At 53.7% G+C, this 27,933-nt stretch overlaps 1 protein-coding gene across 2 annotated transcripts; it reads left to right on the top strand.

Moving 5' to 3' along the window:
• Positions 1 to 250: 250 nt before the first annotated feature.
• AXL (AXL receptor tyrosine kinase) lies at positions 251 to 27,740 on the top strand. 2 transcript variants are annotated; one of them, XM_021700782.1, is made up of 20 exons: positions 251 to 636; positions 1,677 to 1,899; positions 2,228 to 2,328; positions 2,843 to 3,019; positions 7,884 to 7,964; positions 8,117 to 8,232; positions 11,724 to 11,934; positions 12,227 to 12,366; positions 12,964 to 13,114; positions 13,325 to 13,351; positions 14,613 to 14,745; positions 15,041 to 15,132; positions 17,856 to 17,951; positions 18,096 to 18,173; positions 19,623 to 19,715; positions 20,114 to 20,235; positions 20,866 to 20,975; positions 24,383 to 24,542; positions 25,053 to 25,189; positions 25,802 to 27,740. In XM_021700782.1, the coding sequence occupies exons 1-20, from the start codon at positions 573 to 575 to the stop codon at positions 26,151 to 26,153; spliced, it is 2,664 nt and encodes an 887-aa protein (XP_021556457.1). In that variant the 5' UTR covers positions 251 to 572; the 3' UTR covers positions 26,154 to 27,740. The 2 variants fall into 2 exon arrangements, with proteins under 2 accessions (XP_021556457.1, XP_021556458.1); XM_021700783.1 differs by lacking the exons at positions 12,227 to 12,366; positions 12,964 to 13,114 and having other exon boundaries at positions 491 to 636.
• The last annotated feature ends 193 nt before the right edge of the window (positions 27,741 to 27,933 follow it).

The raw sequence follows: 27,933 nt of genomic DNA, 5'->3' as shown, positions 1-27,933 counted from the left end.
GGGTTGCCTGGCTGGGGCTGGGCTAGGGGGTGGAGGCAGGGGAAGGGGCTGTCGCAAGGACTGAGAGAGGAGTGGAGTTCTGGAGGAATGTTTACCAGACACTGAGAGAGCCCAGAGGGACAGCGCCCAGAGCCAGGATAGAGAGCCGCACAGCCTCCCTGCCTCGCTGGCCCAAGATTCGGGGTGCAGCCCTCGGGGCCCCTTCCCCCCCCCTCAGCCTCCCTCCGGGGCCCCTTTAAGACAGGGCTGGTCCTCTCCTCCCCGAGTTAACCCCTCCAAGCCCAGGTGGCCCCCTGGGCTCCAGCCCGGTGGGCGGAGGCAGAGGGGGAGCCAGGGGCGGGGAAAGGGTTGCCCGAAGTCTGGGAGGGAGAGTAGGAGGCTGGGGAGCAAGGAAGGCGGCCGCTGAGCAGAGCCGGCGAGGGGGCCCCCGCCGTGGCAGGCGGGCAGTGCCAAATCCGGGGAGCCCGGAGCTGGGGGGGAGGGCCGGGGACAGCCCGGCCCTGCCCCCTCCCCCGCAGGGTGCCCAGCAACTTCTGAGGAAAGTTTGGCATCGTTTGCGTGGTGCCCCGAGGATGGGCAGGGTCCTGCTGGCCTGGTGCTGGGCGCTGTGCTTCTGGGGGTGCGCGGCCCCCAAGGGTGAGTGATGGGGGTCTGTCGGGGAGGACCACCCGGGGCTGGGCTGGGGCAGGAGGGAGCGGAGTGGGGGTGTATGGCAGGTGTTGGGGGGAGTCTGGGCTGGCTCGAGGAGCGTCTTTGGGACAGCAGAGAGGGAGACAGGGAGGCACCGAGTCAAACGGAGAGAGGCCAGGGAGAGAAAGGGGCTCAGAGAGGAACTGGACAAGAAACAGAAACTGGGAGGGTCAGAGACGGAAAGAGGTGGACATAGAGGGAGACAGACAGAAAAGCTGGGGGCCAGAGTGGGGCTGGACTTGACTCGGGGAGCTTAGGGAGAGGGGCTGAGCTGGGGGCTGCCCCGGAAGGAATCTTCCAGAAAGGAGTATGAAGTCAGGCAGTGTGATGAGGAGGGCTCCGGAGCTCTAGGGGAAAACCCTCGTCACTGTCACCCCCCCCACTTGTCCTTACCTCATCACTGTCTGCTCCATCTCTGGGGTGGGGGTCTCTGGTGCTGGTTCTAGCTCCACCATCTCTGTAGGGCTTCATTTCTCTGTCCCGGTCTCCGACTTTCTCTCTCCCTACTTTTTAGGTGTCTTTATAATGTCTCTCTATCTCTGTCTCTGTCTCTCTGTCTGTTTGCCTCGGTGTCTCTCCTCCAACATTTTTCCCCTCTCAGGGGTATCTCTGTCCTCCTCTCTCATCCTCTGTGTCTCTCCCTCTCTCGCTCCTCTCCCTCCCCACCTCCTTTTCTTCCGCACCATCCACCAGCCCAATCTGTCAAGTCTCTAGAGACCCTAAGGGGGGGGGGGGCAGGGGCTGGCCCTACCAGGCAGTCTGGGGCGTGGGAGGCTGCCAGACCCCCGGCCTACTTCCCAACCGACCAAGGGTCAGGGCCCCTAGGAAGGATGGAGGCCGGACCCCAGTCCCCTGGGAAGGCTCCCACCCCCCCCAAAGCCCCCCCCCCCCCCCCGAGGTCACTTTACAACTATGTGGGCCTAAGGGCCTGGCAGTCTGGGAGGAGAGCAGGGGTTCCTAAGCTAACCATTCCCCATCTCCCCCAGGCGCACAGGCTGAGGCAGACCCCTTTGTGGGGAGCCCAAGGAATATCACCGGTGCCCGGGGACTCATGGGGGCCCTTCGGTGCGAGCTCCAGGTTCAGGGGGAGCCCCCCGAGGTGACCTGGCTTCGGGACGGACAGACACTAGAACTGGCGGACAGCACCCAGACCCAGGTGCCCCTCGGTGAAGACGGGCAGGATGACTGGAAAGTGGTCAGCCAACTCAGGTGCCCAGCCTCCCCCTGACCAGCCGCATCCCTCCTGATCCCTGTCCCCCCACCCCCGGCCTCCATCCCGTGGTGGGTGAAAAATTATGGGCGGGAGCCCCACCTGGGCTGGAACCCCAGTGAAGCCCCTCGTTAGCTGTGTGGCTTGGAGCACGTGATGTAACCCTGGGTTTCACTTTCCTCTTCTGTAAAATGAGTTAATAATAGTACCCACTTCTTAGCTCTGAGGAGTTTCTAGGACAGACCCCCCCCCTTTCAGTTCTGATGACCCCCGCCCAGTGTCCAGCACAGACCCTGAACCTTTCTGTCTCTCCTCTTGCCCTGTTAGAATCTCCTCCCTGCAGCTCTCGGACGCGGGGAGGTACCAGTGTGCCGTGGTCCTGGGAGGAAAGACCTTCATATCCCAGCCTGGCTACGTAGGGCTGGAGGGTGAGCCCTGGGCACAGAGGTCGTGGGCAGGCAGGAAACCTGAGTGGTCAGAGGGTGCTGGAGAATTCAGGGGACATGCAGCCTGGGAGTGTCAGAGACCCTTAGCGGGTCGGGAAGCTGGGGAGTCTCAGAATTACTGGGGGCAGGCCTGGGTGAGATGATATGTCCTGGGGGAGAAAACATCTTGGGGGTTGTGACATGTCCTAGGGTCAACACGGTTGGGGTAGGACATTCTGGGGATCGGAGGTACAACTTAACTCTCTCCCCAACCCCTGGGGGCCTCGCTGTCCTCACTGGGATTCAGAAGTCCCATGGGTCAGATGCTGGTGGGGGAGTCAGGTATTGGGATCGTGTGTTCTTGGGGTAGAGGCCTGAGGGGTTGGACATCTGAAGCAAGTTCGGGTGTCCTGAGAGATCAGACCTAGGGGTCAAAGAATCTGCAGCCGCAACATCCTAGCAGTGAGTCAGACACCTGGGGGGCTCAGAGGGACCTCAGCAACTACCACGTCCCCAGGCCTGCCTTACTTCCTGGAGGAGCCTGAGGACAGGACTGTGGCCGCCAACACCCCCTTCAACCTGAGCTGCCGGGCCCAGGGACCCCCAGAGCCTGTGGACCTATTCTGGCTCCAGGATGCTGTCCCCCTGCCTCTAGCCACGAGCCATGGCCCCCAGCAAACGCTTCGAGTTCCAGGTAAGTCCGGGGAAGTGCTCAGCCTGGAGGGCCAGGCAGGATGGGAATGGGGAGCAAGGGAGGCTTTTGTGCCCCTGTGTGAGTGTCTGCCTGTCCCTCTGTCCTTCATTGTCTCTTTCTGTCCCTCTCTCTCTCTCTTTGTCTGAGTTTCTCTGTCTCTGCATCTCTGTCCATATCTATCCCCTCGTTTCTCTATGCTTTCTCTGTCTCTTTCTGTCCCTCTGTCCTCTGACTCTCTGTTTCTCTGTCTCTTTCTGCTTCTCTGTGTGTGTCTATCTCCCTGTCCCTCTGTCTCTCTTCATTTCCCCCAGCCTATCTGAATAGAATTCCTCTAGCTGTCCCATGGCCCAAATGTGTGTGTGGGCCTGATGCCCCTTTGTCAGCCCTTGACTCCAAGCCGGGCACCGGAAGCAACCAGGCCCTCCTCTCCTCCACCTCCTTCAACCTGCCCACTTCTGTATTGGAAGAGCTTCCCTGGGGGGACAGAGCTGAAAGCAGAGAAAGAGGAGAAAGTGGAAGACAGAGAAGGACAGTTACAGGGAGAGAGAGAGAGAGAACGAGAGACACAGGAAGGGACAGACCATGGAGGTAACCTAAGATGGAGAGAGACAGGACAGGGAGGTCTGAGTGACAGCAGAAAGTCTCTTAGCTTCAGGGTGACCATCCCCTTCTGCACCACAGAGATGGGGCAGGACCTAGCTTGGGATCACAGAACGGTCAGCGGCAGCGCTAGGGCCCCTGGACACAGAGGTTTCTCCCTCAATGAGGAAGGAGGGATGGAGGACCACAGCCGGGGGAGGATCAGTCAGAGGGAGGCAGCTGGACCCTGGAGGGCATCAGCTTCCAGCAACCCCAACCCACGACCTCCATCTGCTGGGATTGGGGGAGGGGAACTCCTGCCTGAGGGTCTCCCCGGCTAAAGGGAGGTGTCCACATTCTCAACATTCCGGGGGCCCTGAGTGTGCAAGGAAGAGGTTGGCGAGCATGCCAGCCCCTAGAGGGGTGACTCAGGCCCGTGGCTCTGGGGTCTGAGTCAGCCTGGTGGGACCCTGGAGATGGGAAGGGAGAGGGGGATGGGCCACCCAGCCCAGCCCAGGAAGAACTTGGGGGCCGGGGGGGGGGGGGGGGGGGCAACAGGCGTGAGAGGGCCTGTGTGTGTTTCAGTGTGTATGTGAGATCTGGCTGTGTATGTATCCATGTCCCTCTGGATCTGGGTCTCAGTGTGTCTGTCAGCATCATCCTCCTTATTGAGTTGTGCGTGCTTTAGGGAAGGCCAGCTTATATGGTGTTTAATGTGTGTGTGTGTGTGTGTGTGTGTGTGTGTGTGTGTGTAAGAATACCAGTGTCAGCCTGGTGTCTGTCCTCCTTTGTGTTTGTGTGTTCCCAGCTGTGACTCACTGCGTGAAGGTGGGGTGTGGGGGGGGGAGCGGGGGAGATGGCAGAGTGAGGGGAGGCAATGTTTTGTGGCGATTTTCCATACAGCTCCCTGTGGAGAAGTGACAGTGTCCCCTCACAGCTGTTCATCTATGGGTGTGAGTGTGTCTTGGTGTGGGCACCTGTTTGCTGGTGGAGGCAGGATGTATCAGCGGACGATTTGGTGTTCCTCGGTGTGTTTCCACCGACTGTGACTGTCCGTGTGTATTTGTGTCCTTGCGTGTCTCTGTGGTTTCCGTGTCTAGGTCCCAAGGTGAGGGTGTTGGTCTGTAACTCTCACATGGACCCCATATCTGCGTGTGTGTGTGTGTGTGTGTGTGTGAGAGAGAGAGAGAGAGAGAGAGAGAGAGAGATTCACAGCAGGCAGTAACGACTCGCTCCTGCTTCTTCTTTTTTTTTTAAATTTATTTATTTGAGACAGAGAGAATGAGAGACAGAGAGCATGATAGGGGGAGGGTCAGAGGGAGAAGCAGACTCCCTGCTGAGCAGGGAGCCCGATGCGGGACTCGATCCCGGGACTCCAGGATCATGACCTGAGCCGAAGGCAGTCGCTTAACCAATGAGCTGAAGGCAGTCGCTTAACCGACTGAGCCACCCAGGTGCCCGACTCACTCCTGCTTCTGTCCTGTCTCCCCTTGTATCAACCCCAGCCCTGATTGTCTCTCGGTAGATAGACTTACCAACCACTGTGTGTGTGTGTGTGCGCCACCCCTATGCTCATGGCAGCTTTGTGTCCCCATCAGTGTTTACACAAGAGTGTGTTTTTGTATAGTCTGCATCTCCATAACTGTCCGAAGCAACCTGAGTGTCCAGCTGTGTTTGTTTGCAAGCAAGTCAGCATTAACCTTATTCATGTCCCGGTGCGTGTCTGTTGGGCCACTTCAACCTCAAGGTCTGTGTGTTGCTCCGTGTGTGTATTTCAGCCCGCGGGGTTGGGTGTTGGTCGGTTTCAGCCGGGGCAGGATGTTGCGTTGCTGGGTGTTCGCAGTCCACGAACCCATGGTTGGTTGTGTGTTTATGCTTGGGGACATATATGTGTTTCTTTGTGTATGTATGTGTATCAGTGTCGCCCCTGTGTGTAGATACCCGCAAGTCACTGGGTGGATATTGGTGTTACTGCGTGTTTGCGACAACATCAGCCCCTAATGTAGCTTAGCCAGTGCCCCGTTTTCTGCTTTTGGGCCAGTAACGGCCCCTGTGTGTTAAGTGTGATTCATTGTGTGTGCGCGAGGGTGGGGGTTGGTGCTGTGTCAAGGAATTCTGTCCGTTTGTGTGTGTCCGTCCCTCCGTCTGACTCAGGGCGTGCCCCCTCTCCTTCCATCCCTCTGATTCCCTCGGAAAAAGCGCGGGGGTGGGGGGAGGAGGAGCGGGAGCGGAGAGAGCGAGGGACAGTGCATCTGGAAAGCACATCTGGAGTGGGCCCGCTCCAGTCGCGGAGGGAGAGCCCGCTGGAGGGGAGGCGGGTGTCCCAGGCCCCTCCATCCCTGCTCTCCTCGTCCTCAAGGTGCGCGCTGAGGCCAAGGACGGGGGATCCTGGGCCGCGCGCGCCCCCCGGCCGCCGCCGGAAGTGCCGGAGCGGGAGGGGGGCGCCCCGGTGACTCACGCGGGGGCAGGAATGCTGCGGTCGGAACAGGACCCGACTCCAGAACTCCCGCCCGCCCCGGGGCTCCTCGGGCGGGCAGCGCCAGCCCCCGCGCGGTGACCCTGGCGGGCCCCCACGTGCCAGGTGGCTGGACGGGACCCAGGCTCCCCGCCCCCTCCGGCAGCCGGCCCGGGGCCGTCCTGCCCCTCCCCCGCCGGCGGGGGCTGCGGCGGGGCACCTGACCTTGGCTGCGAGCTGCCGCCTGGGCAGCGGCGCTGGGGAGCTTCCCTGCCCACCCCCTTCCGGCCTCGGCCGACTTTCCTTCATTCCACTCCCTCTGCCGACTGAGGAAAGGAAACTTTGTGTCTGCGGGTAGACGGTGCTGGTGGTGGGAACACGCACGCCGACCGAGCAGGAGGCACACACACAAGCCTGCAACATCCCTAGACACACACAGAACTGCGGTCACACGTGCAGACTCAAGACTTGGTCCTCTTACGTCCTGTCACCCACACACTGTGTGTGTGTCTGTATTTCCCTGTGTGTGCATCTCCGGGTGTTGTATAGCTGCGTGTGCGGTGTGTGTGTGTCTGTGTTTGTCTCTCTACTTGTGTCTTTGTGCGTGTGTGTGTCTGCCTGTGTACCCACCACCACAACACTGGGGAGGGGAGGCAATCTACCCCCAGACACCCAGAAATACTCAAGACACATATTGGGGAGCTTGGGTGGCTCAGTGAAGCGTCTGCCTTCGGCTCAGGTCACGATCTCAGGGTCCTGGGGTCTATCCCTACTTGGGGCTCCCTGCCCTCTCTCTCTCTCTCTCAAATAAATAAATCTAAAAAAAAAAAAAAAAAGACATATTAAGTCACTTACCCGTAGAATTACACAGGCTCATATTTCTACATACATACCCAGAAACACTCGTGGATACGCAAAGGCATACACATAAAGTCATTCACTCGTTTAACAAGCATTTATGGAGCACCTACTGTGTGCAAGGCCATCGTGGGCCCTGGGGCATACAGCAGGGGACAGAACAGACAGAAACTCCAGCCTTCCTGGAGCTGACATACAGCGGAGTTGACAACCAGTGAGCAAGACATACAGGTAACAGGTAAAGTATGTTGTGACGAGAAGAGCCAAAGAGGAAAAGTAAAGCTGGGGAGAGGTTAGACATGGACGTGAGGTCCTGGCTCTGAACAGGGCGGCCGGGGACAGAGTGACAGAGAAGGTGGGGTCTGAGTCCCAAATGTGAAGGAGGACGGGAGGGAGCCATGTGCACATCTGTGGCAAGACAGAGAGAACAGAAATGCAAAGTTCCCAAGATGGGAATGTATCTGATGCCTGAGTTCCAGAAACACCCGGGGGCCAATGGCTGGGCGGGGGGCGGGGGAAGGGGGACAGGGGTTGGTAGGAGCTGAGCTTAGAGCTTATAAAGGAGCAAACACCTTAGCTTGACACACACCCAGGAGGGCCTGTTTCTTAAGTGTGTGTCTACTAGGGATACATGCTTCTACGTGTGTCTGTGTGGGTCAGTGTGATCGTGTCTGTGTTTGTGCAAGTATGTGACTGTGTGTGTGTGTGTGGATGTGGATGTCTGTGTGTGTGACCGTGTGTGTCTGCATGTGTGTGTGTCTGTGTCGTGGGGCATTAGGATTGAGGCCACCAACCTGTTCTTGTGGCTGGGGATGGAGGCCTGTGTTCCCAACTCATCCCGTCCCCTTCAAGCAGGTGCCCGTGTGGGCCGCACTGATTGTCAGGCAGGGCATGGTGGGAGGTGGCCCAGCATGGCCTGGGAAACCCTCCTTCCCCTCTCTGACACTGGGCCTCTCCTTCTATGACTCCCAGGCTTGAACAAGACGTCTTCTTTCTCCTGTGAAGCCCATAACGCCAAGGGGGTCACCACATCCCGCACGGCCACCATCACAGGTGACAGGAAAGGGAGCTGGGGAGCTGGGTGTCAGAGGGTGTGGGGTCTGGGCCAAAGGTCAGAGCTGGGGTAGAGGGCAGGGGGGCTGGGGGGGGAGGAGCTTTGGGCAAAGGCCCCCCCAGGGTCAGTCCCTCCCCTCATCTCTCCACAGTGCTCCCCCAGCGGCCTCGCGACCTCCACCTGGTTTCCCGCCAGCCCACAGAGCTGGAGGCGGCTTGGACCCCAGGCCTGAGCGGCATCTACCCCCTCACGCACTGCACCCTGCAGGTGAGACCTCAGACTTTGCTCAGCCCTCCTTCCGCCACACGTAAGCCGCCAGCCCCATCCTGGGAAACCAGCCCTTCCCAGCCATTCCTGCGTTGAGAGGCAGTAGGAGCCTCGAGTGATGCCAGATGTCCTGGCTTCAAATCCTGACTCCGCCAGCAGCGGCTGCAGGAGCTTGGGCCCGTGACTTAACCTCACTGGACCTCAGTCCTCTCATCTGTAAAATGGGCAGATAAGCTTGTTGTAAGAATTCAATGAGTGAATGCCAGGAGCAACCTTAAAATAGTATCTGGAACACAGGAAATGCATAATAAACTATCAGCTGTTTTAACTTTTATTCTTTTTTTAGGATTAGTAATATTGACTCTGGCCAGAGTGGGAATCCTGAGACAGCAGGGCTCAGAGCCATCTCTGTCACCACTGGGTACCCACAGCCCTGTGCTTCTCCCATCCCAGCCCTGATCACTCTGGGTTGTCACTGTCTGGGAGTGAGTCTGTCTCCCCACCGGACTGGGAGCTCTGGGAGGGCTGGTCCTGGCCTGTCTCAGTCGCCACTGGGTCCTCACGATTACCCAGCGCAGAGTCAGACCTAGAGTAGGACACGTTTGCTGGAGGAGACCTGAAATGCTCTAGACCCAGCCTTGGGCACCAAAGTCGTATCTATTCTACGCTAAGAAAAACAAACGCAGATCTCTGAATACGAGACCCAGTCCTGGCCTGAAGTTCTTTGAGATTTGGAAGTTGGAGTGAGGGTGGGACAGTGCCTGCCACGACAGATGACAATAATTAGTAATGACCAGCTTTTATGGAGCATCAACTCTTTGCTGGGCCTTATGTGGTGGCTTTATGCACACCCCTTTGTGTGTTCATGGAGCAGGGTCTGTGGAGACACCCGCTTTCCAGATGAAGAAACTAAGGCTCGGAGTAGTTAAACAACCTGGCCAAGATCGCAGCCGGGAAGTGGCCGAGGTGGGATTCGAATCCTCGTCTCCCCAAACCCAACCAGCCCCCCTCACCTCCTTAGAGACCATTCAGAGCCAGGGCTTGATTAAGTAAGAGCTGTCATTCTGGTAATTACGTGCCCTGGACATTATCTCATCCACTTGTCATTTTAACCCTAGAAAATAACCTGCGAACCTTCCCGTTTCCAAGGTAGGGAACTGAGGCCCAGAGAGGGGAAATGACGTGCCCTCCCCATGGGCTTAAAAGGATAAAACTGATTCAATCCCCAAGGCTGGGCCCACTTGGGAGACCTCAAATGCCAGGTCAGGCAGGCATCAGATGTTCCCCCCCCCCCCCCACCACCCACATGCATCCAGTGCCCAAAAAAAGCAGAAGTGTGACCTCTTACTTCTCCAGGGCTCACTTCCTGCTGTGCTTGGCCTGGGGCAGGAGGGTTCAAATGGGAGGGTCACAGGGAAAAGAGAAGTGAGAGTGAGCACCAGGAGGCTGACTGTCTGGACCTAGGTCCCTGTGTCCCCTTTGTCCCAGCAGAGGTTCCCCTTCTCATCTGTCACTGCAGGTCAGAGAGCAGGCATGGGACAGCTCCCCCAGCTCTCCCATTCTGTTACCCACCATCTGCCCATGCCCTCCCAGGCCTCGTGGTGGGATCCTCTCCCCACAGGGGTCTGTGTGACTTTGGGCAAGCTGCTGAACCTCTCTGGGCCTCTGTTTCCTCATCTGTAAAATGGGAATGAAAAAAGAAGGTGACCTCAGAGGGTGGCAGTAAAAAGGCTGTGGGTTCATCCAGGATTGCACTTGCCAGGGTGCATGATACAGAGTCGGCACTCGAGAAATGTTAACTGTTGATAGGCTGTGCACACCCACTTACGTGCGGCATGTCATTAAGCCTCACACCCTGCCAGGTAGGGGCTCTTGGATGCCCGTTTTCCAGAGATAGGAATGGAGACTTAGAGAAGTAAAGACACCCACTCTAGGTCACACAACAAATGCTACCCAAGCCAGGACTTGGATATCCAAGATCCTTTGGGTGCACACCCGTAAGCAGTAAACTCCCTCCGAACACGCGGTGTGGCAGTGTGGTTGGGTCTCTGGGCTGCTCCGCAGGGGCTGGGGGCGGGGCGGGGGCCGGCAGCGTCTTTGCGGTGTGGGGCTGTGATGTGTGGCTGTAGAGGGTTTGTGGTTCTGTGTGGCAGGGCTGTAGAGATGTCTTCCCCCGCTGTGGCCCCTGCCATGCTGATCGTGCTGTTCCCAGGGACCAGGCGAGCGTCCCAGGTTGGGACGCTGTGTAGGACGTGCAGTTTGACCCTTGCAGCCCGGCAACCTCTCACGCACACACACACAATAATAACAATAAACACTCAGTGTGCACCAGCTCTTCTAAACGCTTACAAGCATCAGTTCAGTCAACCTGCAAGTTAGGGAGCCATTGTTATTATCCCATTTAACAGATGAGGAAACTAAGGCAGAGTGCTAGGGTCTGGTAGAGGCTGGAACTGAACCCCAGATCCAGCATCTGTGCGTAGCACTAAGCTCCACTGCCTCTCTGAGCAGAGGAGAAATATTGTTACTATCGCCGATGTTCTTTTTTTTTTTTAAGATTTTTATTTATTTCTTTGAGAGAGAGAGAGAGTGAGCACAAGCGGGGGGGAGGGGCAGAGGGAGAGGGAGAAGCAGGATCCCCGCTGAGTGTGGAGCCTTACGTGGGGCTCGATCCCAGGACCCTGAGATCATGACCTGAGCCGAAGGCAGATGCTTAACCGACAGAGCCACCCAGGCGCCCCAAGGCAAAAGTTTTGAAGACAGGTTGGGGTTTAGTTTCCAGCTTCATCAGTGACAAGCTGGTGACCTTGGGCAAGTGATTCCATCTCTCTGAGACTCACTGTCCTCATCTGTAAGTGGGGATGCACATGGTACCCACACACAGGGCTGAGGTCAGGGTCAAATGAGTTTTCAGATGTGTAAAGGGCTTTTCTTTTTTATTCAGATATACATGATGTGCATAATCTTTGGTGTACTCCTAGATTGTTAAACACGAATATTCACCCATGTCACCACCCTCCAGATCACCACCCACCAGCTCCCCACAAGGATCCCTCAGCTCCCAGAGGTGCCCACTCTTCTGACTTCTCTTGTAAGATTTTGCTTTGCCTGTGGTTGAATGTCATTGTCATTTTATCGGTGCTGACCACCTGCCATGTGCTGTGCAGTTTGTCCGACATCCAGCCTTTAGGTAGTCCTGGAAGGCATTCACTCCTCCAAGTGCGCATGTTCCAGATGAGGAAACAGGCTCAGAGAGGGAAAGTCTTGCCAGAGGTGGCTTTTGCAAGTGATGACAGAGCCACATCGTGCAACTGGGGGGTCTTCTCGCTTTGCCAACGTAGGTGCCCATGTTACACCAGCATGGAGCTCATACACACACACGCACCCTTGTGAAGTTGTATCATCACCCTGGGACCACCACCACCGACTTGTGTGACCCCCTCTTGAGATTTCATGGCTGTCCCGTCCTCACGCCCCATCCCTCTCCCCAGGCTGTGCTGTCAGATGATGGGGTGGGCGTCTGGCTGGGAGAGCCAGACCCCCCAGAGGAGCCTCTCACCTTGCAAGCGTCCGTTCCCCCTCACCGACTTCGGCTGGGTAGCCTCCATCCTCACACTCCTTACCACATCCGGCTGGCCTGTATCAGTAGTCAGGGCCCCTCACCCTGGACCCACTGGCTTCCTGTGGAGACACCAGAGGGAGGTAAGAAGGGGCTGGTGTGAGGCAGACGTTGCTGCTCGCCTCAGTGCCACCCCGAGCATCTCCTATCACCCGTTGACCCCATGTGGCCTCAGGCCTTCCCGCCCAGCCCCAGACTCCTCAGTGTGGCCCACTGGCATCTCTCCCAGTCCTCTTCCCTATGCTTCCGCTCATGGGAGGCCTGCACGAGGTGCCCACGCTCATGCCCTTTGCACCCTGTCCCCGCTTCCTGGGAACAGGGGAGGGGGTCAGGAAGAGGTGGGGGTGCCAGCTTCCCCTCTCCCCTGTCCTCCAGTGCCCCTGGGCCCCCCCGAGAATGTTAGCGCTATGCGGAATGGGAGCCAAGCCCTCGTGCGTTGGCAGGAGCCAAGGGCGCCCCTGCAGGGCACCCTGTTGGGGTACCGGCTGGCCTATCGAGGCCAGGACACCCCCGAGGTGGGTGCTGCTGGTGGGGCTGGGGCGGAATGGCTGGGAGGAGGGAGATGGGGAGGGGATGGCAAGGCAGACAGGACAGTGGTGCGGGTTGGGGTAGTACGAGATCATACTGCACCTAGGAGAGCACATTCTGGAGGCTTAAGGGATCCGGGGAAGTTCTACGATTCTATAGCAGATAATCGTAGAACATCTTGAAGAACTGGTGACTTTTCCTAATGGGCGCAAAGGTGGTCTTGGAGCTAGCAGCACCCTGGGTTGGAGAGATGGGGTGGGGAAGGGGGTGGGGGGTTAGGAGGGGGTAGAGGAGTGTGGGTCGAAAGATGAGGGTTCAGTCCCTCCCTTGCTAGCACTTGACGATGGGCGATAAATGAGGCAAAGCCCCGGTCCCGGTGGAGCTGATGGTGGAGCGGGCGTGGGGATGGAGAATGGAGGTAGGGGTGGTGGCAAGGGATGAAGCTTAGGAGGAGGTAGGGGGCAGGGGCTGCGGGGGAAGTGGGGGCTTTGAGAAAGATGGGGATTCGAGGCTGAGGGTGAAGTCTTAAGAGTTAGGGGCGGGTGGGGGGGGCTCTACCCTGATGCTACATCCGGACGTCCTAGGTGCTCATGGACATAGGGCTAAAAAGAGAGGTGACCCTGGAGCTGCGGGGAGATGGGACTGTCCCCAACCTGACGGTGTGTGTGGCAGCCTACACTGCCGCTGGGGATGGACCCTGGAGCCTCCCTGTGCCCCTAGAGCCCTGGCGCCCAGGTAACTCCACGGCCTTGTTCAGCCCTCTTCAACCAATTCACAAGGACCCTGTCTCGCGCAGATACCCCTGACTTGCTCCCTGTACCTTTCAGTGTTACTTACCCCAATCTAGGCTCTTTTCCCACCCGGAAGCTTAACGGGAGCCTCACCCATGTCACACCACTCTTACCCTCTCTGAGTATGTCCTGCCTCTGTCCTTTCTCCTCACAGGACAAGGACAACCAGTCCACCAGCTGGGTAAGGCTTCGCACCCTCTCTCCTCCCTCCTTTCCCTCAACGCCCACTGAGGACCCCATCACCACGAACATACCCATTGCCATTGCTTTCCTGTTTCTCAAACTCATCACTCTAATCTTCTACTTCTTGGGTTTGTGTGGTCCTTGTTGGAGTTACCTGGAATGGCCCCGCACATTGTAGGTACTCAATGAATGGTGGATGGATGGATGGATGGATGGATGTGGGATGGATGGATGGATGGATGGATGTGGGATGGATGGGTGGATGGATGGATGGATGGATGGATGGATGTGGGATGGATGGATGGGCAGACAGATGAATTATCCCCTTCAAATCCATGCCTCTCAAATATTTCTCCAGCAATTCTCAAACATTCCTTCTACACCCATTGTACCCTCCTAGTACTATTACAGCTCACCTCTTGTAACTCTACCTTAGGTATTCTTTACGTGCCTTCCTGCATTTCTTTGCATACCCTTTCCACACTAATCCCAGCCTCCTTTCCCTTTCATCCTATTACAGTCCTTTGTTCCTCACCCATGCCTCCAAAACCCAGTGCACACCCACAATTCTCATTCACAAACTCTGCATACTTTTCACACCCTCACCATATATCCCACATTGCAAATACTGGGAGGCTTTGGGTTGACACTATCCCACACTCTTCAGTTCTCCTTGTACACCCATTGATACTCCTCACCCCTCGCCAATCATAACCCATTCCCACTCTGTACCCACCTGGTACACTCAGCATGTACCCATTCCCACCTTTTTACACACCATTTCAGCCCATCCCATGCCCACACTCCTCTCACAACAGAGTTACATCTTTATTAAATCACTACTCACTATTTGTATCCAAAACTCCTTGACTACTCCTCACTCACATACCCCAAACTCCTTGAACACTCATCTGACATTCTGTGCACCCTTCTTTGCATATGTATTTCTCTCCCATCCTTCGCTTTATGGAAACCCCTCCATCATTAGCACACACTCCTCAAGACCATTCCTTGGCCATTTGTCCACGAGTCTCATACTCCTTGCGCACGCCCCACACACCCATCCTACACTCCACGAATTCTCTTCCCCGCCCACCTGTTTTCCACACCTCAGTCCATCTGCTTGGATAAGTGAATGCACCCTACACATGCCTCATTAGATATTTCCACATCTGTCTCCCTCTAACATCACATCTTTGGGGCCTGGGGAGCAGGATCCAGGGCTTCCCCCATGACCTGTGTGCCATACTCCCTGACAGTGAGTGAGCCCCCAGCCCCTGCCTTCTCATGGCCCTGGTGGTATGTACTGCTGGGAGCAGTTGTGGCCGCCGGCTGTGTCCTCATCTTGGCCCTGTTCCTCGTCCACCGGCGGAAGAAGGAGACCCGCTATGGGTAAGTTGGAACTACGTAAATAGGGAGGCTTGTGTGGACTGGGATGGAGAGGCTGGAGTCAGGGAGACCATGAGGAGGCTGGTGTGGGACAAGAGATTTCCAAGAATCAGAATGAGATCAAGGGTCTGGGTGATGGATGGAAGGCAGAGGGTAGAAATCCAAGACATGCTCAGCAAATGATGGAGGGGAGGGCGGGCAGGGCTTGGGGTTAGGGTGGTGTTCACTTTCACTGCTATCAGAAGGAGGGGGTTGCCCCTGGTTCTGCCCTGCCCTCACCTCTGCCCATTCCCCTCAGAGAGGTCTTTGAACCAACAGTGGAGAGGGGTGAGCTGGTGGTCAGGTACCGTGTTCGCAAGTCCTACAGTCGCCGGACCACTGAAGCCACCCGTAAGTGAACCTCACTCCTCCCCGCCCTGGTGGGGGGATGACGAGTGTAGAGATTGGGGCCTGTTGGGCTTCTGTTGATGCATGAACCAAAAGTTTCCAAAAACCTTGGAATGCTAGGACGTTAGAACCACAGACCCTAAGAACAACAGAACTGTGAAACCACACAGACCCTTGGAATAATAGGGTCTTAGACAAAAAAATCATAGACCAAATCTCAGAGCCACATGATCCTAGAACAATGTAATGATGATGATGATAAATATAACGATGATGGCAATGAAGAGGACAGGATGGTAGGATGAGTGTGAAGCCAGTGATGATAGCCAACCCTAGCACTTCCTGTGTGACAGGTGCTACACATGTCATTTAATTGAATCCTCACGACAACCCAATGAGGTAGGTACGTCACCCCACCCCCCACTTCATAGATGAGGAAGCTATGGCAAAAGAGTGGTTAAGTAACTTCCTCAAGACCACACAGCTTGCTTCAAAACCAGGTCATTTTGCTCTGAAGTCCATCCTTGAACTGCCTCTTGGAATTATAGAATGTTAGAGAGAGAGAGTCAATCTTGGATGAAACAATCACAGGCTCAATACTATAGATCCTTAAGATCTTGAAAACCACAGGCTCTTAGAACTCTAGACTCTCTCTAAGGCTGTGGAGTTATGGAGGGTCCCAGCTCTGAAGGGACCTCAGAGGCCACCTCGTCAAATGTCTTCATCTTTCCAGCTGGGAAAGCTGAAATCCAGAAGGAAAGGGACAGAGTGATGTCTCTCCCCAGCACACCGTGAGAAGGCTGCCGGAGTCCCCGGGAAATATCAGAAGGGGCTGGGAAAGACATTTATTTAAGAGGAGCAAGAATAGGAAACAAGGAGGTCATGGTGCTCTAGTAGAGTAACGTGCAGCCGAGGTTCTCAGAGTGTGAGTCGGGTCCCAGGGGGCCCCTGAGACCTCTGCAGGGGGTCCATGAGGTCAAAACTATTTTCATAATAATTACAAGATGTTATTTGCCCTTTTACACTCCCGTTCTCTCACACGTGTTCCGTGGAGCTTTCCAGAAGCTCTCTAATACGTGATGACGTCATCACTCTGTTGGTTGACGAACGCGTGCTCGTTTTTTCTTGTGTTTGAAAGATCTATCCATTTTAACTTGGAATACACTAAGTGTTGATCTATATAAGCCCCCTGAATGAAAGCTCTTTGCCGTCCTCAGTAATTTTAAGAATGTGAAGGGGTCCTGGGCGCCTGGGTGGCTCAGTTGGTTAAGCGACTGCCTTCGGCTCAGGTCATGATCCTGGAGTCCCCGGATCGAGTCCCGCATCGGGCTCCCTGCTCAGCGGGGAGTCTGCTTCTCCCTCTGACCCTCCCCCCTCTCATGTGCTCTCTCTCTCCTCTCATCCTCTCTCTCAAATAAATAGATAAAATCTTAAAAAAAAAAAAAAAAGAATGTGAAGGGGTCCTGAAGTTTGAGAACTGTTGCTATAGGGCAATGAAAATAAATTACAACTACGCACGATGGGGCACCTGGGTGGCTCAGTCGTTAAGCGTCTGCCTTCGGCTCAGGTCATGATCCCAGGGTCCTGGGATCGAGCCCCGCATTGGGTTCCCTGCTCGGCGGGAAGCCTGCTTCTCCCTCTCCCATTCCCCCTGCTTGTGTTCCCTCTCTCACTGTGTCTCTCTCTGTCAAATAAACAAATAAAATCTTTAAAAAAAAAAAAAAAACTACGCACGAGAGCTACATTATGGCTGTCTCATAGACACCGTGTTGAGTGAAAGAAGCCAGACACAAAAGAGAACATAGTATATGATTCCACGTTGATAATAATATCTCCAAACAGAGAAGGCCAATCTATGGTAAGAGAAATCAGGAAGGTGGCCACACTTGAGAGGGCAGGTCATGGTCTGTTCTTGACCTGGGTGCTAGTTACACTGTTGTCTTTGCTTTGTAAAAATCCACTGAGTTGGGGCGCCTGGGTGGCTCCGTTGGTTGAGCGTCCAACTCTTGGTTTCGGCTCAGGTCATGATCTCATGGGTCCTGAGATCGAGACCCGTGTGGGGATCCCCGCTCATCGGGGAGTCTGCTCGAAGATTCTCTCCTTCTGCCCTTCCCCACCCCACTCGCGTGCACACTCTCTGTAGAATAAATAAATCTTTTTAAAAAGTTGGGGGTGGGGAGCACCTGGGTGGCTCAGTCTGTTAAGCAGCCAACTCTTGATTTCAGCTCAAGTCATGATCTCAGAGTTGTGAGATTGAGCCCCGTGTCGGGCTCCATGCTCAGCAGGGAGTCTGCTTGGAATTCTCTCTCTCCCTCTCTCTCTCTGCCCCTCCTCCCGATCTCGCATGTGGAAGTGTGTGCTCTCTCTCTCTCTCAGAAAGAAATCCCTGAGCTGTTCCCTTATGATTTGTGCAAATTAGAATTCAATAAAAAGTTGCTAAAAATATTTTTAGCAACTTGTATGGCAGAACACTGACTAATCGGGGTGCCCAGTGGTGCAAGATTATGTTCCAGGCTCCAACCCTTCAGCTGCTGGTTTGGGAGAAGATTCAGGGGGTCTACAGGAGGAGCTAGGGTGGGATGTGTGCTCAGAGCAGTAGCTGGTTTTGAATGAATACAGAAGTATTTCAGTACAATAATGGGCACATCCCTCTTGACATCCAAATGTCTCCTGAGTGTCAGCCCTGCTCCATGGCTCTGTCCACCCTCCCCCTCCCCCCCATGCAGTGAACAGCCTGGGCATCAGTGAAGAGCTGAAGGAGAAGCTTCGGGATGTGATGGTAGACCGGCATAAGGTGGCCCTGGGGAAGACGCTGGGAGAAGGTGAGTCTGCCCCATCTCCCCCAGCACATTCCCCTGAACCATGAAGTCCTTCACTTCCCCACCCATACCCAGTCACAGGAAATCAAGAAATGCAGTCCCCACAAGCCCCCCCTGAGGTCAATGTCTCCCTCCGGTCCCCCGCAGGAGAATTTGGAGCCGTGATGGAGGGCCAGCTCAACCAGGATGACTCCATCCTCAAGGTGGCTGTGAAGACAATGAAGAGTGAGTCTGAGCTTGCACGTCCGCTCAGATGGGACCTCCACCCCCTTACCCTAGGCCTTTTCCCTATGCCCCTAACTAGGCAGGAGAGCAGAAAAGCGGGTAGCAAATTAGCCCTGCCACAGAATCTCGGGGTTTCCAGACAGGAAGTGGAGTCCATGCTAGGTACTTCGACAGAAGGAATTTAATATGGGGAGGTTTACTACAGAGGTGCAGGAATGACTGGGAGCAGTGAGGATGGAGATTAGCGGGAGCAGTGAGGATGGAGATCAGCAGCAGCAGTACGTTACTTCCACCCCAAGGCGTGAAGGGCAGAAGGAGGAAGTGGTGTTACCAGAGCCCACAGCCAGGGACTCCTGGTGGGATTTGGGATTGCAGATTTAGAGGCTGCCTTGTGGGAGCTCGAAACACACAGCCACCATTGAGGCAATGCTGGAAGTAGTAAGGGACAGGGTGAAATACCCTGACTTCTCCTTCTCCGCCCGCCCACCTGCCGGTCTCCCATTGGTGGTTCCCACTGGCAAACTCCAACAGGAAAACAGTATGAAAGGACCTGGGAAATGTAGTTTTTGGGGACCAGCCCCCTGTGATACCTAACAGAACAGGGGAAGGTCTGGAACGAGGCACACCTGGCTTCATCATTTATCAGCTGTGTGATCTCAGGTAAATGACTCTCCCTCCCTGAGCTGCATTTCTTCATCTGGAAAAAAAAGAATCATAATATTCTTACCTCCTAGGGTGAGCTGAAGCACTTAATGCTAGGGGTGGTATGTAGTATGTGCAATTAATGTGGACTGTGACTATATTATTTACGTGGTCAGAGAGGGTGGGAGCCAGTCTAGGGTCACACAGCACAGGAAGTCCAGGGCCAAGTCCTTTCCATACAGGGAAGAGGCATTGAGGGTCAGGCTGCAGCTGGTGGTGAGGGAAGAAGGATCCTTTCTCTCAATCACTGGGGCGAAAAGCTTGGGTTATGGAGTCATCAGTGTCTCCCCATTCATTCATTATTGAGCACTTCTTATGTCCCCAGTTACGCTCTCCACCTAGGTTTGAGTCCCAGCTTTGCCTCTATGAGCCACTGTCACGAGTTATAAAAGGAGTAATCGTATGGATCCCCAGGGAAGCAGCCTAGCATGGTGTGTGTACCTGGACCTCAGAGCTGGCCCACCTGGCTTTCACTTCTGCCTCTCCCACTTGCAAGTTGTGTGTGCTCTTAGGCAGATTCCTTAACCATTTCATGCCTTGGTTTCCCCATCGTTAAAACAGGGAGAATAATAGTTGCCCATCAGAGGGTTAAATGAGTTAATATATGTATATATAAAGTGCTGAGTGCAGCACCAGGTACTTAGTAATCATTTTGATGAAGATGATGATGATGATGAAGGAGAGGAGGGGAGGAAGAGTCCTCCCTCCCCTCCTCTCCTCCTTATCCACCTTCCTCTCTCCCCCAAGTTGCTATCTGTACAAGGTCGGAGCTGGAGGATTTCCTGAGTGAAGCCGTCTGCATGAAGGAATTTGACCACCCCAACGTCATGAGGCTCATTGGTGAGGGAGGGGCAGGTTTAGGGAGTCCCCAGGCTCCATGGAGGCCACTCCAGAAGGAAGACCCCTCCCTCTGGCACTGGGAAGATCAAACTTCCAGGCTCCCTGCTCCCCGCCCTCCCTCAGAGTCAGCAAGCTCTCCCCCCTCCTTCTTTCCCTCAGCTTGGAATGTGACCTCTGACCTTTCCCAGAAATAGCTGAGGTCCCCAGGAGGGCTCTGGAAACTTCCCTGGGAACAGTGCTGGAAATGGCTTCTCTGAAGCTTGGTCCTTGCCACCGCCCCCACCCCCAACAATTTGGAAGCGAGATTTGAGGGGGAGGGAGAGACAGAGCTGAGGGAGGGGATGGCTTCCCCTCCTGCCCAGCTGGAGTGACAGGGCTGCCTGGGGGTGGGGGGGCAGGTGTCTGTTTCCAGGGTTCCGAACGAGAGGGCTTCCCAGCACCCGTGGTCATCTTACCTTTCATGAAACATGGAGACCTGCACAGTTTCCTTCTCTATTCCCGGCTCGGGGACCAGCCAGTGGTGAGGGACATTTACTTGTCTGGTTCACAGGTACTAATTGAGCACCCGTCAGGTACCCAGCACCGCTCAGACACTGGGAAGACCATGGTGACAAGAGCTTGCTCTCATGGAGTCGTCTGCCAGTGAGGGCACCAGGAAATAAATAAGTTAACAAATAAATGAGCAAGAGAACTTTAAGTGCTAGGAAGGAAAGAGAGTCAGATGAACCACAGAGAAGCCAGGCAGTTAGTTTGGGTGGACAGAGAAGGTCTTACTGAGGAGGTGACCTTGAAAGAGGAGCCAACTGGCAGGAAGTGGGGAGATCGGCAGGGCGGGGGGCGGGGAAGCAGTCCTGGCAGAGGGCACAGCACACAGGCAAAGGCTTAGAGGCCGAAACAAGCATAGTTTGTCTGAAAACCAGAAAGGAGACCCCTGGCTGGAGCGTAGGTAGCACGTCCAGGGCAAGGACAGTAAGAGATCAACTTGGATGGGAAGGCAGGAGGGGATTATATAGGGCCTTGTTGGAAAGAGGTTGGATTTAATTCTTGGAGCCATGGGAAGCCACTGCAGAGCAGAGATAGGAACACACAGGAAAGGAATGAGAGAGGAGGAATGGATCTCAGGGACTCTGTTGACCTCTACCGCCCCCAGTTCCTGCCCACTCAGATGCTGGTGAAGTTCATGGCAGACATTGCCAGTGGCATGGAGTATCTGAGTACCAAGAGATTCATACACCGAGACCTGGCCGCCAGGAACTGCATGTGAGTGCTGAGCCTTCCACAGAACCCCCCGCCCCCCGCTGTCCCCTCCTCACGGGAGCTGCATCCCTCCTTTCAGGATGGAAGAGGGGTCTAGACACACATACCCCTCAGGCAGGCCAGAACCCAGGACTGGGATAGAGAGGTCAGCAAGGGGATTGGAGAAGCCTTCCTGGAGGAGGGGGGCCTGGAACTGAGATCCTGGAGGGGTATTTGGATGTGGAGAGAGGAGAGGCAAGAGGGTGGGCTCAGTGGGTGGCATGAGGTGAACAAGGGGGCCGAGATGACCAATGACAGTGGGGACATTGAAGCCTCATCTCTGTCCCCCTCCATGCTGAGTGTCTTGCCTGGGGCTGCCCGTAGGGAGGGGCCACATCGAATAAGGGGACCAGACACGCTCCCCACACCGCCCAGCTGACAGACATGCCAGAAAATAGGCCAGACTTAGGTGAGGATGGTGCATGTATATATAAACACAGGCTTCGACTATTAGTTTCATTACAATATGAACTCAGAAACTGGAGCTGGAGAATCGGAATCTTCTTCAAGATGTGTAAACGTTCGCAACTCTTGGGAATATGAACGTTTCTTTGTTTTCCCCCAATTCTTCATGTGGAAAGTTGAAAGCCTTGTACAGTGGATGCCCATACACCATCCTGGTAGAGATTATGCCATATTTGTCCTCTCTTCTCTGTCCTTCTCTCTTTCCTTAACCACTTCAAAGCGAGTTGCCAAGGTGGCAATGCCAGACCCCTAAATCTTCAGTACGTATCTCCTAAGAATGAGGACTTACATGTAAATGATTACAGTTCTATTGTCACACCTAAGAAGATTAACCATAATTCTGCAACATAACTTCATATCCATCCAATCCATATTCAAATTCAGTTGTCCTCCGAAATGTCTTTTAGGGCTGTTTCTTTTTTGCCCCAAATCAGGATCTATTCAAGGTCCCCCCCACTACATTTGGTTGCTATGCCCCTTTGGGGCTTTTTAATCTGGAATAGCGTCCCCCATCACCACTTTTTTTTTAAGATTTATTCATTGAGAGAAAGTGTGTGCATACGTGCCGGGGGGAGGGGCAGAAGGGGAGGGAGAGGGATAAGCAGACTCTGCACTGAGTGTGGAGCCCTACAAGGGGCTCAAAGCAGGGCTCGATCTCAGGACCCTGAGATCATGACCTGAGCTGAAACCAAGAGTCGGACACTTAACCGACTGAGCCACCCAGGTGCCGTGCCCCCTTTAATATTTTTACAGCATATTCTTTTGGAAGAGACCATGCCCGTTGTCTTGTAGGATATGACATATTTGTCTGTTTCCTTGTGGTGGTATTTGCCTCGTTCCTCTGTTCCCTGTATTTCCTGTTAAGTGGAAAATGTATGTAAAGGCTTCAATAGATTCAGTCAAAATGGAACTTCCTTTCCTTCTGCAACTTGGGCTGATCCTAGGCAAGCCCCCTATGAAATAATGACACTGAAAATCAGAGTAGACAACCCATTGTAATGCACCTGTTGCTTTTTTGTTAAGTTAAAATATTGAGGGGTGCCTGGCTGGCTCAGTCAGTGGAGTGTGCGACTCTTGGTCACCAGGTTGTGATTTTGAGCCCCATGTTGAGTGTAGAGATAACTTAAAAAAAATTTTAGGGGGTGCCTGGCTGGCTCAGTGAGTAGAGCATACAACTCTTGATCTCGGGTCGTTGAGTTCAAGCTGCACATTGGGCATGGAGTCTACTTAAAAAATAAATAAAATCTTTTTTTTTTTAAAGAAAGTTCTTGGGGCACCTGGGTGGCTTAGTCACTTAAGCATCCAACTCTTGATTTCAGCTCAGGTCATGATCTCAGGGTTGTGAGATGGAGCCCCACGTTAGGCTCTGTGCTGAGTGTGGAGCATGCTTAAGATTCTCTCTCTCCCACTGCCCCAACTCTCCCTTAAAAAATAAACAAAAGAAAAGGAAAAAAAAAAAGTTCTTTGAAAAAAAAATTTGAAATACTTCCTTACCTAGTTGGCAACTGGCCACTACCCCAAGCCTCCCACCCTCTTCACAGCCACCAGCCTGGATGCCTAAGCATCACTCTTCTCTGCCTCCCTGCCATGATCCTCCGGACCTTCCCTGGACCCAGCAGTCGAAGGGTAACTCCTGCCATATGAGGGGCCTCTGGGGTCTCTTCTGATTGGTCACTGCCCAAGCCCATCACCCTGGCTAGAACTCATCAATTCTTAAAAAAATAGAATCCCAGAAACTCAGATGCAAAAATTAGAGAATCTTCTATTAAAGCACAAAAGCAAGCAAAAGCAATCCATGCTGTTAGAAGTGAAGATTGTGGGGGTGCCTTAGTGGCTCAGTCGGTTAAGTGTCCGATTCTTGGTTTCGGCTCAGGTCATGATCTCATGGGTGGTGGGATCAAGCCCCACATCCCACATCCTGGCTCCGTGCTCAGCAGGAAGTCTGCTTGAAGAGTCTCTCCCTCTGCCCCTCCCCCCAATAAATAAATAAATAAACAAATAAAAGAAGAAAGGAAGATTATGGCTTCCCTTGGAGGGCTAGGAAGGAGGACTGACTGGTAATGTAATGTGTTTCTTTCTCATACTTAAAAAAAAAAAATCAATGTATATTTTACATACACTAAGACACACCTTATGTGTGCAGCTTAATGAATGTTTACTTGTCTATAGACTCATGTAAACAACCAGTACTGGATCAAAATAAAGAAGATTTCTAGGCCCTGGCAGGCTCCCTAACGGACTTCCCAGTCACTGCCCCAAGAGAAAACCCTTATTCTGGACTTGAGTCACCTGTTCTTAAATGTCATGTAAATAGAATCATGCAGTTTGTACTCCTTTGTGTCTGGTTTCTTTTGCTCAGTGTGATGTTTTTGAGTTTAGCCCATGTCTCTGTACATATTGGTTAGTTCCTTCTTTTTCTGTGCTCTGTGGTATTCCTTATCCAGATGATGTCCCACGATGTTCTGTTTCTTTCTTTCTTTTTTTTTTTTAAAGATTTTATTTATTTATTTGACAGAGAGAGAGAGAGCGCGCGAGAGGGAACACAAGCAGGGGGAGTGGGAGAGGGAGAAGCAGGCTTCCTGCGGAGCAGGGAGCCCGATGTGGGATTCGATCCCAGGACCCTGGGATCAGGACCTGAGCCGAAGGCAGACACTTAACGACTGAGCCACCCAGGCGCCCCGATGTTCTGTTTCTTAATCTGGGTGCTGAGTTACATGGGTGTGTTTGTGAAACTTCATATGGAGGGAACAAGACACGACACATTTCCCTTCAGTCTGGGGTTGACAGATCCTCACCCCCAAGGAGGACAGCCAGAGTGGGAGATGGAGATGTGTCTGAGAGGGAGGGCAGGCTTCCTGGTGGAGGGGGCAGTGCGATCATCCCGTTCCTCTCCCCATTCTGGGCAGGCTGAATGAGAACATGTCCGTGTGTGTGGCAGACTTCGGGCTATCCAAGAAGATCTACAATGGGGACTACTACCGTCAGGGACGCATCGCCAAGATGCCAGTCAAGTGGATCGCCATCGAGAGCCTGGCTGACCGTGTCTACACCAGCAAGAGCGATGTGGTAGGTGTCTCCCTGACAGGAGAGGGGGTCAGTGACCTGTTTGTCTCACACTGCAGCTGGGAAGCACAGGGGCCTAACCGCAGGGGTTAGGCATGTTTGGGCGTGTGGTGGGCATCTGGGAACGGTGGTGTGGACACACTGGGGAGATGTACAGGTCCACGTGTGCATGGTGGCAGGTTCATACGAGGGACGTGTGGACAGTTTAGGTTGGGAGAGGCGGTGGTATGTATATGTGTGTACAGCCAGGGTGTGGAGGGTGACACACGAGACCCTGTGTCTGTCTGTGAAGTGTGTAAATGTGTGCATGGATGAGCACGTCTGTACGTGCACAGAAGTGACCTCTGTGAGCATGTCCCTGCGCCGGCATTGCTGTGAAGAGCTATGAGACACCTGCTAAGGTAGCTGCGGACACGTGCGCACATAAATGTGGGTGTACCCATGAACCCATGTGTTTGGGGGTGTCTTTGTGCAGGAGAGACCCTCTAATTCTCTCCCCTCTGCCCCCCACAGTGGTCCTTCGGGGTGACGATGTGGGAGATTGCCACGCGGGGCCAAACCCCATATCCCGGAGTGGAGAACAGCGAGATTTATGACTACCTGTGTCAGGGAAACCGGCTGAAGCAGCCTGTGGGCTGTCTGGATGGACTGTGAGGATCCTCAGGACCCCACCCTGCCCCCTGCCCCATCCCAGATTTCACTCCAAAACCCTGCACCCCACATGGCCTCAACCCTCTAAAACCTGCACAGAACCCCTCAGACTGTTGAGGAAGCCACGCTGAGACCCCCACCCCCCAAATTCTAATTCACCCCAGACTTCTGAGCTCCTGCACTTCCCCCAATGCTCTTCAACACTGAGGACCCTCTGCCAGCCCTCCAGTTTGCCATCTTAAGCTTTTCCAAACTCACGGGTCTCCTCTGAGATATCCTCAGGATCCTTTAAGACAGAGCTTATCAAACTTTGCTGTCTCACAGCACACAGAGGAGAGCAGAATGTTCATCCAGCGCTTTAAGGGCAAAGTCTGCTCTAGCAAACCCTCACTAGAACACCACCCGATACCCAGAGAGCCTCCCCAAGACCCTTTCCAGCTCCCGAGTGTCCCAGGATCCCCCTTCGGAAACTCTTGAGAATTCCCAAATCCCAATGGAAGCCCCCAAACTGCTCATGGTTCCTTCCAGTTCCATGAAATGCCCCCAAACTCCCAGAATGCTCCCCTTCTGAGCTCCTGCTCAGTCTCCCACCCCTCACTTTGCTGCCCTAGGTATGCCCTGATGTCCCGGTGCTGGGAGCTAAACCCCCGTGACCGGCCAAGTTTCTCAGAGCTTCGGGAAGATCTGGAGAACACGCTGAAGGCCCTGCCCCCTGCCCAGGAGCCTGACGAAATCCTCTATGTCAACATGGATGAGGGGGGGGGTCATCCTGAACCACTTGGAGCTGCTGGAGGAGCTGACCCCCCAACCCAGCCTGACCCTAAGGATTCCTGCAGTTGCCTCACCGCGGCTGAGGTCCATCCTGCTGGACGCTATGTCCTCTGCCCTTCTACAGCCCCTGGCCCCACCCTGCCCGCCGACAGGAGCTCCCCAGCTCCCCCAGGGCAGGAGGATGGAGCCTGAGACAACACTCCACCTGGGACTCCCTCTCAGGACCCAAGCTAGGCACTGCCACTGGGGGAGCCTCCCCCCCCCAACTATTTCCCCACTCCAGGCCTCACCCCCAACTACAGCCTTCTCTTCCTATCTATTCCGCTTCCATCCCAGACAGATCCTCTCTCTTCTCCATGCCTCAGTGTCCCCAGGTGTAAAAGGAAGGGGTTGGGCTGCAATCCCTAGGGGTCCTCCCAGTTCTAGCATTCCAAGATTCTGGATTCTAAGGTTGAAAGGGTCTAGATGCAAAGGTTTGAGGTTTCAAAGATGCTATTAGTCTTCAGCTCTAAGGACCTAAAATCCCAAAGTCTCTAATTCTAAAGTGCTGAGGTTCCAGACATGGAAGTTGCTAGGCCTATATTCTAAGGCTCTGAGAGTCTGTGACTCGAGATTTTTCTGGTTCTAGAATTCTTGATACAGCCCGCAAGATTTTAGGTTCTGAAGCTCTAAGATTCTAGTTCTAGGATCTAAGGCTCTATGATTCTAGGTTTTGTTATTCTAGGGTTCTGAGTCCTTAGCGTATAAGATTCTAGATTCTACAATTCTAGACACGGAGGTTTTAAGGCCTAATGTTCTAAAATTTGAAGTTGTAAGCCTCTTAGACTGTAAATCCTTGGGCTATAAGACTCTACATCATAAGGCTTCAAGATTTTACCTCCTCAAGTTCTAAGTAATGGTTAATTATAAGTTCTAAGGCTTTATGATCCTTCAAACTCTTATTATGAGATTCTGGATCCTAAAGAGCTAAGATTCTAGAATCTGCAATTGAAAAGTTCTAAGAGTCTAAAGATGGAGGTTCGAAAGTCTAATGTTCTATGATGGGATGTTCTAAGACTTAGTCTAAGAACCTAGATTCTGTGTCTAAGATTCTAGACCATATGCTTCAAGATTCTAGATTATTAAACTCTAAGATTCTACTGTTGTTCTGTTCTGTGTTCCAAGACACTCTAGACTATTGGTCCAAGATTCTGGATCCTTAGCATCTAAGGTATAAGACTACAGTTAGTTGTAACTAGCTAGATACCAAAGTTCTAATCATTTCTAATGTTGGACACATTTAGGTTCTATGCTGCGTTCCACCTTTCTAGGGTTTTAGTTAAGCGTCCAAGAATCCACAGTTCTAAGTCTTAAGATCCTAGGCACTGTAGTTCTACGATTCAAACGTTGTCAGATTCTAAAGGTCTACAGGTTTAGAATTCCAGGGTATGATTCCAAGGTTCTAATCTTATAGTATTCTGTGTGACTCTCCCCTTCTGAGCCACCTCTGCTTCCTCCTCCCCTCATGTGGGGGCATGCCTCCTCTCAAGCCTGTGCAGTAATGCATTAGGGATGCCTCCTTTCCCCAGGAGACAATTTCCCTCCTTTTGGTCCATGCTGCCCCCCTGAGCCAATCCCTCGAGCCTCCTTGTACAGAGGTGTGGACTCTGGCACCTCTAGAGGGGCTCAGATCACATAAAACTTTATAACCACACTTCTGTCTCCTCTTGTTTCCACTCAGCTGTCATGTGGCCCCTCTCCCTGGCAGCTCCGTTTCCCCATCAGTAAAAAGAAGGGTTTGGTGGGGTCTAGGAGTTCTCCCTTTACAAAGAGGGTAGAAATGAGCATACCCGTAGACAGCGTAGACAAAAAGACACGAAACAAACACAGACTCTCTGAGATCCCTAGTGAGGAACAGGCACTTAGATAACTTAGAGACACTCTCCTCCCTACCCCAAAGTAACAGACCCATTAGGACATACTCAGGCACTTT

The sequence above is a fragment of the Neomonachus schauinslandi genome, chromosome 16, assembly GCF_002201575.2.
Source record: "Neomonachus schauinslandi chromosome 16, ASM220157v2, whole genome shotgun sequence".
Taxonomy (NCBI): domain Eukaryota; kingdom Metazoa; phylum Chordata; class Mammalia; order Carnivora; family Phocidae; genus Neomonachus; species Neomonachus schauinslandi.
Note: the sequence above shows the minus strand (reverse complement) of the source record. Positions and strands in the feature narration are given on the sequence as shown.